At 26.7% G+C, this 16,452-nt stretch overlaps 1 protein-coding gene across 5 annotated transcripts in view; it reads left to right on the top strand.

The window, feature by feature from the left end:
• LOC132936327 (ral GTPase-activating protein subunit alpha-1) overlaps positions 1–16,452 on the top strand; it is a 31,369-nt gene that overhangs the window by 10,299 nt on the left and 4,618 nt on the right. For 3 of the 5 annotated variants that reach the window (XM_061003032.1, XM_061003035.1, XM_061003036.1), the window contains 27 exons: positions 796–907; positions 2,505–2,627; positions 4,803–4,992; positions 6,196–6,321; positions 6,381–6,491; positions 6,578–6,703; positions 6,784–6,968; positions 7,041–7,133; positions 7,234–7,389; positions 7,474–7,605; positions 7,754–7,879; positions 7,943–8,110; positions 8,179–8,289; positions 8,417–8,578; positions 9,288–9,509; positions 9,583–9,732; positions 9,831–10,026; positions 10,095–10,264; positions 10,337–10,521; positions 10,587–10,749; positions 10,849–10,977; positions 11,043–11,201; positions 11,286–11,444; positions 12,622–12,749; positions 12,874–13,019; positions 13,122–13,220; positions 14,142–14,274. In XM_061003032.1, coding sequence (XP_060859015.1) covers positions 796–907; positions 2,505–2,627; positions 4,803–4,992; positions 6,196–6,321; positions 6,381–6,491; positions 6,578–6,703; positions 6,784–6,968; positions 7,041–7,133; positions 7,234–7,389; positions 7,474–7,605; positions 7,754–7,879; positions 7,943–8,110; positions 8,179–8,289; positions 8,417–8,578; positions 9,288–9,509; positions 9,583–9,732; positions 9,831–10,026; positions 10,095–10,264; positions 10,337–10,521; positions 10,587–10,749; positions 10,849–10,977; positions 11,043–11,201; positions 11,286–11,444; positions 12,622–12,749; positions 12,874–13,019; positions 13,122–13,220; positions 14,142–14,257 — 3,943 coding nt within the window. In that variant the 3' untranslated portion in view covers positions 14,258–14,274. The remainder of the gene's footprint in view (positions 1–795; positions 908–2,504; positions 2,628–4,802; positions 4,993–6,195; positions 6,322–6,380; positions 6,492–6,577; positions 6,704–6,783; positions 6,969–7,040; positions 7,134–7,233; positions 7,390–7,473; positions 7,606–7,753; positions 7,880–7,942; positions 8,111–8,178; positions 8,290–8,416; positions 8,579–9,287; positions 9,510–9,582; positions 9,733–9,830; positions 10,027–10,094; positions 10,265–10,336; positions 10,522–10,586; positions 10,750–10,848; positions 10,978–11,042; positions 11,202–11,285; positions 11,445–12,621; positions 12,750–12,873; positions 13,020–13,121; positions 13,221–14,141; positions 14,275–16,452) is intronic. The other 2 variants (XM_061003033.1, XM_061003034.1) reach the window with 2 other exon arrangements.

Below are 16,452 nucleotides of genomic sequence, written 5' to 3'. Positions count from 1 at the left end.
ATAATATTACAACCACATTAAAATTGAACATGGAAACGAATTATATCTTTGACTCATAATCCAAATAAAAAATGTAGATGCAAGAAATTAGTATCACAGAATCATCAAACTTGCAACAAATCATATAGTGAATTGATTTAATTTGTAATGGAAAATAAAACCACGGTAAACCTTTGTTGGGTTTTTAGATTTTATAATTCCATTGTTGCCGAAATTATTAAACAACAAATTACTGTAGGATTTGTTTGGATGTTTTCAAATGTTGTAGTATCAGCGTTAAATACCTGAAAAATGACAAATGTTATATTAAGAGGACGTGATACCCGCATGTGTTGTCTCGGTCTTACAAGTGCATAACATAGTAAATTCTACGCTCAGAAAAACACATGTAGCTCCGTTTGTTTAAAAATTAGAGTGAATTGACCTCTTATAAAATCTAAAGGTATGATTATTATTTACCTCATGGGCTTTTTATTATATTTTAGTTTTATAGTGAACTATGAGTATTTTAAAATTATAAATTGTTTGTACATTTTAAAGTACTCATAATTCGCTTAAAAATTAAAATATAATAAAAAGCCCATGAGGTTGTCTAGATTATAATCTTACCTTAAGATTTTGTAAGAAGTCAATTTACTCTAATTTTTAAATTAATGGGGGTACACGTGTTTTGCTGAGCGTAAATTTGCTATGTTATAAACTTATAAGACGGAGACAACACTTGCGGGTATCACGTCCTCTTAAACATTTTTACTTTGAATAATCAATAAACATTATTATTTGTTGTGTTTACAGGGAGCAATTACTAAATGTTCTGTTAAGAATAACTACACTTGTTTTGAATAAAAAACCACCCAGGCGAAAAGAAGATACTTTATCTGGAAAGTTAGCTCCAGCAATATTTCAGGTAAAAATAATGGCACATTTAGAGAATGTTGTACTCGCATGTGTTGTACTTGGCATCTATTTAACACACGTGTAAAATATCAAATCTACGTGCAATATTCTTATTACAGTTTGCTTATAGCTAATATTAGAGCGAATTTAACTATGATTGAATTTGTAGTATATAATATATTATAAACTGTGCTTGAGCAAAGAGTTTTTTTCATATTTTTATTTTAAAATGAGATATGAATTTGATTAACTTCATTATTTAAGTATTTATTACTTATTTGATAATAGTTTATATTTTTCTTTTCAAATTCAATTATAGGTAAATTTGGTCTAATATTAACTATAAATAAACTTCAGTACAAATATGGTAAATGAATTTGATAGTAAAAATCCTCTACGCGTGTGTGAAAGAGACAACACATGTGGGAATAATGACCTTTTACGTTATCTATGGTATAATAATAGTTAAAAGCTAACAATTAAATTTATCAAGTTGTATTTTTTTACGGTACATTTTTTTATAATGTATAGGTATATAATGCTTTTCTTATATTTAAATATTTATAAATGCTAGAAAAGGCAATCTATCAATTTTTGATCATCTTGAATTAAAAATTTCTCTAGGCATAAAAATAAAGTATTTTGGTAGTCATCCCTGCTGGAATTTCAAAACAAGCAACATTTTCAGGTATTTTCATTTAAGATGTTATTGTCGAATAAATGTTACCAGCATGAAACTATTTGTTTGGTATAAATTAAGAAATAAATTCAATATTAATAATTAATTGATTTATTTTAGTAAAGTAACTTTACTATAGTAATTATTTACTTTTTACAGTTATTATGTTTTATGATTACCACAAAATCCTGGTCATAATAATAATATCATATAACCCATTAGTAAATTAATTGATCTGAACTAACTCAATTGGTTTTATTATATTAATTTTTATGAAAAACCATGTGTCTAACAAATTTGCCTGTAAATGTAGCATGACATTCAATATTTATATAATTATATGGTTTTTATGTACACAAACATTACTGCAATATAAATTTAATAATATGATATTGGTATAAAAAAATTGGCAATTATATACGAGCATGCTCTTGGCCACATTAATGTGTATAACTTTGTTTTAGCTATGAGTGAATGCTTTTAAATGTATATGACATACATGTGTGCAGTGTTATAGCCAAAGTGGTGGAGAGGTATTAACTAACTACCACAAGGGTACATTTATCGTGTTAAGCTTTTTATAAACATTTTTAACACGTTTAGTCTATTAATTTACCTTTACTGTGTACAGTATACATCATAATTTAATATGGTTCATGTTACATTATTTATACCCGGAACTCTCAATAAACTTTTTATATACTTTGAGATGAATTAATATTTTTTCCTTAAAGTTAGTTTGCAGGTGTAAATTTATTTTACAAGCAAAGTTATCTGGAAATCTTAGAAATTTTATATCTTCTTAAATGTTACACATCTGCATACATGTATGTAAATTGATATGGGGAACAATTTCAGACCTGAGCATGCTTGTGCCAAGTGTTAAGCAATTATAAAATTAATCACTTAATGTTTTTATTTAATATAGACTTTGATTGTAACTTGGATAAAAGCTAATTTAAATGTACCTATTTCTGAGAAATTATGGGATCAGTTTCTAACAGTACTTTGTTCACTCACTCAATGGGAAGAACTCATAAGGGAATGGTCGGTAAGTATTTTTTAATTAATTGTATTTTATTTGTATTATTATTATTATTATTATTATTATTATTTTAAAAATATATTTATCTTAATATTCATAGTGTATTGATAGCTAGGTAGTCATATTTATTGCTAATAACTAAAATAATATTTTTATCACTTATTTTAATTTAAACTACTTTGTTTCTTAATTGGAAGTTATAATAATTTAGAGTAGAGGTTTCCAAACTTTTCATAGTACAGGTAGTTACTGGTACATTCCTCATAAGTTCTAATCGTCTCGGAAAATGATCAATGATAAAACTAAATTTGTACATCAAAATACATTGTACAATAATAGGTAGTTAAAAGGAAAATACTGTATCATGTTGTACTCGTATTTATATATAAAATGTATATTTTGTTTATGAATATTTAATATAGTAATAACTTACATATTAAATATTTTATATTAAAAATAAATTTAGATATATCTGAATATCTGAGCAGAGTTGACCATAATATGTCAGCATGGGTGTGCTTACAAGGGGGGGGGGGGGTAAGTTAGCATGGTGTAAATACCTTAATGCTGATGTACATATTTTTGAAATTTTGTTGTAAATAATTATAAATGTAATGGTAAACTTTAAATCCTTATCAATAATAATTTTAAATTACAACAAAATAAGTAAAATTTAGGATATATAAATTAAAAATTGTGTACGTTTTTTTTAAGTACAAAATAATTTGCTATTTTTTGTAATTTTGACAAATGTTATTGATATTTGAACTTAAAACGATTAAAAAAATATGTACTTATGATATTTTTAATTCGCTTTAAATACTACTTTGAACATCCTTGTATTAAATTTTCAAACTTTTTGATGATGCATAAATCATTTATCAACATAAAAAAAAAATAAACTTACAAATTATAATAGAAAATAGCCAAAGTCAAAGATGTCTTTTTATTTTTTAATTATTAAATTGATTTTGTTAAAAATTAGTGTTGCGCAATTAATGTCCCTGTTTATTCCATACTTATATTTTATTTTCCTTAATTATTAAAATAAGTAGGTACCTTTGTATAATTTTTATTTTTGATTCTTCAAAGTTCCTACAAAACCTAATTTGCTTCCATAAACCTCAAAGATCAAGATGTTTTTTTAAAATTCTTACACCAATATAATAAAGTATCTTAAAATGTTAAATAAAAAAAAAAATTAAAAACCTCTATCGTAAAACCATTACATTCATAGCTATAATTTACACTCCGTTCAAAATCTAAAATCATAATGTATTCTAATTTTAACAATCAATGAATTTGTATAAAGTATACATTTCGTTTTGAGTAATTATTATTTAAATTGTAATAATGTTCACAGTATATTATTTCACCTTAGTATTAAATTCCATTCTTTTAATGTTTAAGTATAAAAATGTCTAAATCATATAGTTTTAAAATATATCTTCATTAGAATGTCTACGCGGATAAATATATGAACTTCATTTGTTTGCAATTAAGTTCAAACTATAACTAATAGTTTAGTTTCAACCATTTTATAGTTTATCATACCGTGTTTGATGCATCACGAAAAATTATTATTTATAATAACATAATTGCTTAATAGATCATAATTACTTATCATAATTTTAAATATTCTTCTTTGTCTGATCATTTAAACCTCAATTAAATAAATTAAATTAGACAAAACGTTTATTAATATTGATTTATCATATCATGATTATGAATTTTTTTTTTCAAAACATTGTTTCTTAAAACGTATTATAATTAAAAATTTTTTGTGCTTATATCTAGAATTTATCAGAATATAATCTTTTCTTTATTTTATGAAATTTGTAAAAATGGTTAAAATGATAATAATAATAAAATTACATAGGTGGTGGGTTAATCTAAATATCAAACACATTAAAATAGTTTAAAATATATTTTTATGCATGTACAGAAATAAATAATAATAATAATAATACATTTCTTATGTGTGTGTTCATTAAAGTTAATTAAACAAAATGACTATTTATTAACTGATAAAATTGTCATAAATTACATTATAATAATTTGAATAATATGTTTGAAGTATTTTTATTATTTCCATATGATTTTTTTTTTACCAAATAAGATAAAAAAAATAGAACAAATTTGATTGATGTTTTAAAATTCCTAATTATTTTTTCCTTTTAGAAAACATTAGAAACTCTAACAAGAGTATTAGCCCGGCATGTCTATGGTCTGGATTTAGCTGATTTACCATTAGATCGTATTTCGGATAAAAAATCAAGAAGAAAACGTGGAAGTACTACACTAAACTCTGCTTATAATATGTGTAATTTGTCACACACACGAGTAAACCAACAACGAGGTTCAGTGACAGGTAATTAATTTATCATATCATTTATTTTTTTGTACCTTGAGGTACATATTAAAAAGTAAAACTTAGAGTGTAAATATTGATGTATAATGTATATACATGGAATAATTTTAATGACATATTTTGTTTGTATGAAATGCAGGCTTAAATAATTTAATGTCAACTGAGAACATATTATCATTAGGTATAACTGTTTAACAGTTCATAAAATATTTCCCCTGATATTATATTTCACAGATACATAGGTATAGTGTGATTAATTTCTTTAAGAATAGAGGCTATAATGGCTAAATAATATTTTATTTTTAATGTATCTCAAAAACTATTTGAGTTTTATCTTTGATTTGTGATTTTTACGAACTCTATGAAGTGCAGAGAGTAGATTTAAATGTTTAACTTAAATAAATAGTATACCAATTTAAATTTTATCTAAACATTTTTTAGATATTTAAATTATAAAAACAACTTATTTAGAAACATTCTTTAACCAGTTTTACTTTTACGGTAAGTGGTAACTATATAAATTTACAATAGAATACTAAAACACTTTTGTTTAAAAATAGTTTGCATATTGTGTTAATATTATTTAATTTTTTTATTAAAACTTCCGTACTTAAGTACTTAAATTACGTATACCTAATACCTAAATAAAAACCAAATAAAATAAAAATACTAAAAATCAAGTTTCTAAAAAATGAGGTTCTCAATCAACACTATAATTTTCAAAAGAAACATTTAATATGAATATATTTTATAATAATAAAATAATTTTATTTATGAAATGATTTAATGCATAATAACTTAATAATTTCAATTTATAGTTTTAAAATATATTAAGTGTATAATATTTGCATTTTTGATAAAAAAAATAATAGATAACCGTTTCAGTTTTCATACTTACGGGCAAAGAAAATGGTACCATAACTCCCTCATTCTACGTCTGTGGATAAGTGTATTATCTATTTCTTGTACAATTTTTAGTACTCATTCTTTAATTTAAACTCTAACTTAAACTTAAAAATAACCTAAACCATTCCTTCTTTTTGGATTTACCCTACTTATATTTGTGTACAAAAGCAAAGTAATAGGTATTTAATTTTTAACAAAAAATATGGAAGATGTTTTGTTTTCTACTGTTTACTTTTGTAGTTATGTGTTTGTTTAGTTGTATAGTATTATTATGAACTTGGTTTTTTTTTTACCTAGATAATCAATCAGATAATACAATCAAAAAACGAACATTTATAAAACGGTCAAACAGTGATTCAGACATAACATACAGTTATTTATTTCAAAAATATAGTGAAACTGATACGGTCTTCAATATTACAGGTATATTATTAAAAATCAATACATTGATACTTATTTGATATGCCTTTTTCTCTGTATAGAAACACCAACAACGGATGACCTTAAGTATAGCTGGAAGGATGAAAAATCATCAAAGTGTTTGTTTAATATACGAAAATGTCATTCTTTAGAAAATTTAACGCAATTATTAAGTAAGTACTTACTTATTGAGAACAATTGTATACAAAAATTGTGCTACTAATTTAAATATTTTAACAATACAATGATATTTTTTTAGTGTTACGAATGCGAGACACACATTCAAGGTCCCCATCTCCAGTACCTTCAACTGGTATGGAAAGCAGCTTATTTAAAGAAGCACACATGCAAATAGAAATTATGTCTTCTCAACATCCTTCATCAGGTATAGTTTTATAGCTTAGGATTTTAAAATAATCTAATGAAGGTGAAACATTGTATTGAGATATTACTTACGTATTATAGAAAAAGTAACCAATAAAAAGTCAGTTATGTCTGGTGGTGATGTAAGGGGATGGACACCCGATGTTGCTGCTATACTATGGCGTCGAATGCTCAGTGCTCTTGGAGATGTAAATACTTTAGAAAATCCATTACTTCACGAACAAGTATTTCAATACTTACTGGACCTCAGCACAACTATGACCAAAGTAAATCAATAGAAGTTATGTCATTCTTTTTTAAATGAAAATTGTTTACAAACAAAAATATTATTTTTATAGATATATCAAAATCAAGGTATGGTAGAAGAAGAGACATTTGTATCTCTTGAACTAGTACCACCAATTTCTGTGATTTCGCCTTGGTGTTTTCAGGTAAGTTGAAAGTGTTACAAAATTGCATTTGGACTAAAAAAATATTTGTTAATTATTAAAATGAAAAAAATTATTATGATGTTACCAATATTGCTTTTAGGCCCTGAATTTACCGAAAGCTTACAGAAATGGTAAACTCCATGCATATAAATTATTGTGTCAGATGACTTTGAATAATAGAGATATGCCCCAGGGACCAAAATATGTCACACAATTTTTTAAAGTTTTACATTATGGTTTAACTTCTAGTGATCAAGTAATTATAATTACACATTTATAAATATTATAATATTATGTTTCAAACCAAGTAAATTAATATACATTTTATTTTATTTTACAGGAAGTCGTCAATACTATATTAAAAAATACTGGTTCTGAATTTTTTTCTCACCAACTTCCTGGTTTCACATTACTTACATTAGATTTTGTACACGCATGCAATGAAGTTCTTAGTGGAACAAACGTTGTTTTGGTAATAAGTAATAACATTGTGTTATGCTAATATATTATGTGTGTGTGTGATTTTTTATTAGTATAAAATACAATTTATATTTATTTTGGACTATTTAGTTATTTTCAATTATTATTTAAGTGTTTTGTAATTGTTCATTGTTTTTCAGGCTCCACGTGCTGAAGCTGTATCTATATTAGGCTCTCTGTTAAGTTTTCCTTCAAACCTTACTAAAGTACCTTATCTTAAACCAGATTGTCATCAATTTGTTATAACATATTGTCCTGATATAAAAGTAAGTTTAAACAATACTTTGAATCATTTTGAATATAAATTATGTTATTATGTTATTTTGTAGGACACAGTTATAACAATTATGTTGAAAGTAGCCAAAAGAGAACCATCAGGACTAGCAAGATGTATTTCTTTGTCGAATTTAGGTATTTTTTTATGCCAGGAATTAAGTAACGCTAGTAAACATCCTTGTATTAAAGAAGCAATCATCACATTATTACATGCCTTACAAGTAAATGTTAACAAATGTTATTTAATACTTTAATTTGATTTAATCATTATAAAAATGTTTACTTTCAGTTTAAGAATGAGAAAATTTCCCAAGTAGCTTGTGATAATGTTCTGCTACTCCGTGATTATATACCAAACTTGTTGAAACATTATCCTGACATTCCATCAAAAGTCCTTGAGGTAATTTATGATTCTTTATAGTATAAATTTATTTTATATTTACTACAACTCAATGTATTAGATTAATAACAAGAAATTTTTGTATAATGGTTTTAATTTGAAGATTTTTAACTACTATGTAATTTAGGTGTTATCTGCAACACTGGCAAGTATGTTACCAATTGGTGACAGAAATAAACGTTTATTAACATCTCTAGTATTTTGTTTGGCGGAATGGACAATGTGTATGCCTGTACCCCTTTTGTTGGAGCTACGATCTAAGCAGAGCTTGTCAATGACTGTATTCATGGTATGAAGTATATACATTTCTAATTTATTATTTTTAGTGATTAGTACCTTATAATCAGTGTTGAGTAAATTACTTTTGAAAAGTAATAAAATTACTTTACTCGTTGCACTAAATATTTTTATTTAAATTACATTCGCTTTTCCAAACATTATTTTTATCACGTTACTTTTTTGTTCTAAAAGTAGGGCATTAAAAATAAATTTACTTTTTTAAAAATATATTACAAAATCAGTCCATAACGATTAGTAAGTAGAATGTATACAGAAATACATATGCTATTAATTATTATGTAAATTATATAGTAGTACAAGTATAAAATTGATGATCTAGTACATTTTTAATGACTTAATATTATACGCATGAACAACATTTATAAGTATTAATTTCTGGGATCTTTAATAACTATTTAATTATCTAAAACTTTTGGAATTGTAAATACATTTTGTTGATTTAATATGTGTTTCTCGAATATCTTAGCCCCTAGTTTTTGTCATACACTCAACATTGAAAAAATTGCGTTGATTTAAATAAAATATAATGAAATTACTACAGCGTTACTTCATTAGTAATTTGTAATTTGCGTTACGTTACTACCCAACACTGCTTATAACTATATTATTAACTATACAGGATTAAAGAAAATAAACAGATTATTGCATGATAACGAATATGCGTTTAATATTTTATTAAAACTATATTGTTTCTTTAGGTTATTGATGCTTTGAGCAGAACATGTAATGATAAATCAATTGAACGTTTAAAAAAAGCAACTGAAGTAAATTTAGAATATTCAAATGAATTCACATTTGATATTACATTAGACAATTTAAAGTCTAGTGAGTCGAAAAGCAATAATAAATTTGGTGATCATATTATGACACCTACTCATTTAAATAGTACCCGACACTCGCTCCAAATTGCTACTAGAATGGTTTGTATTTAAATAATAGATAGAAAAAATTTAACTTTTGTAACATCAGATATATTTTATTACCATTTGACAGATAATTAACCATTTGTTAAATCATTTGGGTCAATTTCCAATGCTAATTGGGCCTGCAAGGTTATGTTCCATGGTATCAGAACACGATGACACTTTAAACTCTATTTCTGAACAATTAACGATTGACATATTTACTGTCCCCAGCATACAGGTGCTTTTTTACTTATAAATGTTTCGATATAAGTGATATAACATGTACATACTATATATTCTAAACTTGAAATATTATGTATCTTATTTATTTTCCAGTTATTTATGTCTGTTACTAACATGTTGGTCATGTCTATTATTGAACTACCCGCATTAGAAGTACCAGGCGGAGGAATCACAGCTGGTCTGAGAACTGGTTTAAATCAAGTGCGAGTTCTACAACGAGATTTAGTCGGAAAATCATGCTGGGATATTTCACCACTGTATTGTAGTCCTAACTGTGAACATGAAAATGGTATACCTAGGATTTTATTTGGGTGAACCGAATTAAAATGTTGTATTCATACCTAATATTTGTTTTAGTTGATAATTTGTTTATAACCAGCCCTATCCAAAAAAATAATGAAGCTGAAGAATCGATTGTTGTAACATACAGTACAAACTGTCAAATCCAACATACCATACGTCACCGAGCTCCCGACGTTTTGCCAACTTTAGACAACTCTGCAGACGATCTTGATAATCTAGACGACGTATGTTTGATGTTCCGGAATATCTTTTGTTGATTACAAAATGTTTAATTAATCTCATCTTCATGATTATAGTTACTCCAGTACATTGGTTATACGAGTTCTGAATGTTTAGAAGACATGGAAATTTTGCTGAACAACCCTGCAGTAAAGTCTCCAATGACTTCACAGTTAGAACAAGATATCATGAGTACAATTTTAGGACAACGGTTTGTGGACAACAGTTACACAGAAAAATTGAATGCTGTACATTATAATCAGTAAGTTGAATATCTATATGTTCACAAAAGGTTAATTTTTAATATTGTCTGCATTTTTACAAAAGTATGGAGAAACGACCTCAATGTAGTGTACATAAGTCTCCGTTTCAAAATGGCCGTGCCCTGTTTTCAGAATTAGGTTTTACCAGCTGGGATCAACGGCGACAAATCTACCAGCTTGAACGCAACGAAAAGGTCCTGAGAGAACTTCGCGTTCTTGACGCCCAGGTATAACTTTATGCTCAGTACAACTAACTTAATATATTATATAATTTGCACATTGCTCTAAATAACACGGAATAACTTGTTACGTAATGTGTGGTTTAGTGTTGTAGAGATACTCATAAGATCGCAATAATTTACGTGGCCGAAGGCCAAGAAGATAAGGTATCAATCATATCAAACACTGGTGGCAGTCAGGCGTACGAAGATTTCATTTCAGCTCTAGCTTGGGAGGTAAAATATATTGGTGTCTTGCAAACCGGTTCTAGAGTTAAATTGTTTGTTCCCGCATGCAACAGGTGGAACTGGAAACTCACAATGGTTTTATGGGCGGACTGCAACGAAACAAAAACGCCGGTACGACAACCCCGTATTATTCAACGTCGTTCATCGAAGTCGTATTTCACGTGGCCACTAGAATGCCGACTACAACCACCCAAGAAGCATACATACAAAAAGTACGTCCATTGTCCAATATTGATTTCACTCCTTTCGAACGCCCGACATCTTAATTTTCGCATACATTGTTTTATGAATTATAGGCCAGACACTTGGGAAATGATGAAGTGCATATTGTATGGTCAGAACATTCCAAAGATTACAGACGTGGAATTATCCCAACAGAGTTCTGTGACGTTTTAATTATAATATACCCTCTACCAAACAATTTGTTCAGGATTCAAGTCTCTAGAAAACCAGAAGTGAGTAAAATAATACACATATAAATATATAGTACATAATATATAATTGTTGTAATAAATATCCAAAATCTGTTTGAAGTAAAAACTAGTGTAATATGGTCGGGGAGTGACTAGTTAAGTATAAGATATTCTAGGAGAGTTGTTGGACTTAATAGATATAATTACCATACCAAAGAACTGATAGAAGGATCTTAAGTATATTTATATAACCAGGACTCAATTTCAGTAATCATTGGGTTTAGGTTAATTCCATAGTAAATACTTAAAAATACATCAAAATAATATAAATTACATTTGTCAATAGTAAGTGGCTGTATCGTAGTCATACAGAGTTCAGTAATATATTAATATAATAGGTGTAAATGTATTTAAGGTGTACACTGATCTGGTGTTCTTACATGGTATGTATTGACAATAAGCCTTACAATTAATTGTGATAGTATATTATTGTATCAGATAGCTGTTAGTCGTATGTGTCTGTAATGTAGAGTCAATATAATAATAAATCTTATACATAGGTGTCATGTAACATAATTGTTATACTAGTTATATCTAACGTGTTCATTATCAGTAGATAGTATTTTTAACAGTTATGCACTTAGTTTTATTTTTGATCTGAGTTCAGAAAATACTAATTTAATTTTAATTTTCAATAGTATTATTGATTATTAGTAAGTTGAAAAAAACCTAGGTACTATTAATAACTATAATGTTTTGCTATAAATATTTATTTAACTAAAATATATTCAAGAATAATAATTAATTTCATAAAAAGAATATTGAAAGATAATGAAAGATAACTAACTAGAAGCTGATAATAATGTTAATTATAAAACTGTTTACCATGATTTCATGTGTAAAAATGTACTTAGTTTAATAACCAATTAGTCAAAAACAGGTGTACCTACATAGTAAATAACCATCTTACGGTCACCTTTTGGTGTAAATAAACTAGTTTCTAGTTTCTTCTCATAAATTATAGCTCTAGGTATTTACTGCAAAAATGAATTATATACTGTTTACCTGCACATAACCACAACGCATTAGAAATTTGTTTAGAAATTGATTTAATATGACCACGATAAAATTGACTATGCCGTGTTTGCTGTTAATGTTTTTACTGTATATCTACTATTTGTTATATTTTTTAATCTATAATAATTAATATTTTGACTAGGTACCATATTTCGGGCCACTTTACAACGAGGTCATCGTTCAAAAATCAATATTAGCCAATGTTGTGCGTTGCACGGCAATAAATGCATCGTGTGCCAAACGTAGCATGATACCTTTTTACCAACAATAGTACGTTGACCATTTCTTGTACCTATTAAAACAATATATACACAATATATATAAAGATATATTGACACATAATGTTGTAATCGTCTAAACCGTCAGTGAAATTCAAAATAAATCAATTTTACAGCTACGAAGAGAGATGGCGGTCGTTAGACATGATCATGAAGAATTACAAACACTCCAGCACCTTTGAAGAGTTTATATCGAATGTATACTCGCCCGTCCAAACCACTTCGCCATTCCAACAACAGCCTTACCTTAGGAGTAATTCAGGTACTTGTATATTTAAAAAAGAGCTATCAATATAATAATGATTACGAGTTCACATTGTTTGGTGTATTATGAACAAAAGCCAATCATCTTTTAATATGTTAGAAAAATACAAGTCCGACGATTATGTATTGTCCGGTTCATCTTCATCAAATTTGGCCGCGGCACTCATAGACTCATCTCACCGGAATAGGAACGCTAAAGGTAACTCTTATGCGATGGCCAGCAACGCAGAGTTTGATTTTAGTATTGATTTGCAACTGACTTCCACATAGACACAGCATAATAATATTATGCTGTAGTATGCTAACTTCTTGATGATCATGATATATAATATACTTGGTGATTATTTTATATAACTATCATAACTATTAACATTTTTGAAAATATATATTTTACATAGTTTTAATCGTTATATAATACTATAACAAAAGAAAGTATTTTTCTATACATTTCAATAACCATATTTAAATTTTATTTAAGTTTTGTGTTCATTGTTTTTTAGAACTAAAACGTTATACAAGTTTTGCGTTTATCGTTTTTCAAAATAGTGTTATTACCTATTAAATTAAAAAATAATAACTAATGCAGTTAGGTAATGGCCAGGATACGGAATATAATAAATCAATTTTTAGATACTTAGATTTTTTGCATGAAATAAACCAATAGACCTATTAAATAAATAAATTTTAAAATATTTCATTTTGCGTTATTTTTTGTTTAATGATATTCTATAAATTACGTTTTGCGTTATGTTTTGTTTAATGATATATAATATATTTTATTAATCGTTATGTTTTGTTTTGCGGTATTTAATTATTTTGTATTATCGCTTTCCATTATAATAACGTTTACAAATTTCAATTGTTTTTTGTCAAATATAACGTTATGGTTAGCAAGCCCTGTTAAAAAGTAGTAAAAGTATAATTTTTTTATGTTTAATAACGGCTTAAAATTATGTGTAAAAAATATTTTTTAAAAGGTTAATAGTTTTTGAAATAATGAGTGTTCTTTGATAACTTAACTTAATCACCATTTAAAAATGTATCATGTATCTACAGTCGACAGAGACAATGTGTTATAATAACACATATTACAATTGTATCTAACAATATATGTGTATAGGGTTGTCAATAGATTGGTCTAAGAAGAACGGGACTGATGTGGATGTGTTAATATCAGCTGGGATATCGCCTAGGCCCCACAAGAAATTAACTTCACATCAGAATCTCATGCGATAGCGTTATCAAAATTAATGGTACAAACATTTTTAGTTTACCGTGTGCGTCGTACATATCCAATTTAATAGCATGCACCTAAAACGGTCTACAATCGCATGTATTTTTGTTTTGTAACGTTTTGTTCAGTCATAGAATTGATTAGTATTGTCTACTATTGATATTTGATATTCAACTATAGTATAAATGCATTATTTGATATTTTGATCGATTATGCTGTCATATTGCCGATATGTAGTTATATTCGATTGACACACTTCAGCAGTTAAGCAAGTAACAACAAAATATTACCTATATTTTATTTTATTTATTTACTAATCGTTTGTCTTATTTCTAACAAACATATTATTCGGAAGTAATCTTTATTATTTTTAGTATTTATTAATTTAATTGTACATTAATAGGTATTATAATATGTACCTACTGTGACTATTGAATATTGAAAATCTATGTGTTCTGTACATTCTGTGAGTATAAGTATAATCATATAACGAGTTGTACGAATAGTTTCTTATGAGCATTTAATTTATTATAAATAATTATGGATTACACTGGTGTAAATAGTTTGGGACTTATCCCCAAAAATCTTAATACCTTTCTTCTGAATTTCTTCTACATAGTTAGACGCTATAATGCTATATACTAAAAAAAAAAATCAGAGGACCTGAAAGTTAAGCATATTTGTGCCACTGTTATGGAATGACTGCATAAATGTAATTCAATTTAAAAATGAATGTGGAATCCTAAAAGTTTCGTAAACAATCATTATTCATTATTAGTACTTACCTATTATTAGATGTATTATATTCTGCTTTCATAAAAGCTTTTAAAAGTAAATATATTAAAAACTATTAGAGTTTTTGCCTTTTGCAGTATCTATAGTTGTAGTTGATATCTTTAGATATTATTTACATGCCAGTAAATATGCCAGTGTGTGTCTTTGTGCATGTGCAAATGCAAAAAATAAACGTCTGCTTCAAAAAACATGTTGTATTTGTAGTTTATTAACCTAACTTAAATATAAAATGTGAATGTTAAATATTCTGAAATGTATTAAACATTGCATACAACGTAGTTAAATTTAAAAACAAAAACTAAAAAAGTGGGTTTGTAGAAGTTGCTTTGCTGTACAGTTAGTTACAAGTGGGTGACTGTTATGGATGCTGTTAAATTTGAATTCAATGATATAATATCATTGTATACGAAAAACGATTCTGAGTGGAGATGGTTTGTTAGCCAAGGATATTTTATATAATATTTAAGTATATTGTTATTATTAATACGGTAGCCAGTTAAGAATTTTAAATGTTGACCTCTGTTTGCACCAACTAAATTCAGTTCCCATAAAACGGGATACTGAGGTTGAAAATCTAAGCATTATTTCGACTACTTATCGTGTACACAGACATAAAAATAAAAATAAAAAACTTATATCACTGTAAAATCAATACATGATAGCTCCGCTCAGAATATACATATATATTTTAAATTATTTAAAATAAAATTTTCAAGACAATCTATATAAATTTATAGTTCAGTGATTAGATTAGATATTCTTACAAATGTTCAACAAAAGTAGCAAATAGATGTAGGTCTTTATCTTTATCATTGGTAAATTTACTTTAAATGTAAAGCCAACAACATAAAATTAGTTCAACTGAACTTAGATATGTTACATGTGTACTTCTAATATTAGTGAATTAAAGTAATACTATTAGATTAGGTTAAAATTGAGGCGCATAGTGCCAGAATAGTTATGCCTTAACCCATGAACAATATTAAATACAATTTTATTATATTAATCTTATATTTTATTGTTATTTGACTTTGTATTCAACTTTCAAAATAATCAAAAAAATGTTGTAAATTTAAATGATGTTTAAATTTTTTTAAACAATGTTTAGACAAATCGATATGTCATTCCCTCAAAAATATTATTTTCTATCTTTTTTGTAATGTGTGCTTTTACTCAAAGATTACTTAAAAACATAGAAAAAACGATACTGCAAAAATGCGTCTTGTCTCTTGTCTATGTTGCGCATGGGTCAGTGAGAAAAAACAAATATTGCGCTGACATCCTCTTGAATATTTTATATAAATTATAAAATATATAATATTTCACAGTAGCATAGAACATAACATAACACATTTTTATTTCCAAGTGAAAAAGCTATACATTTATACCAAACTTATAAGAT

Source organism: Metopolophium dirhodum, chromosome 1 (assembly GCF_019925205.1).
Source record: "Metopolophium dirhodum isolate CAU chromosome 1, ASM1992520v1, whole genome shotgun sequence".
NCBI lineage: Eukaryota > Metazoa > Arthropoda > Insecta > Hemiptera > Aphididae > Metopolophium > Metopolophium dirhodum.
The sequence above is the reverse complement of the archived record's forward strand: the minus strand, read 5'-3'. Positions and strand labels throughout refer to the sequence as shown.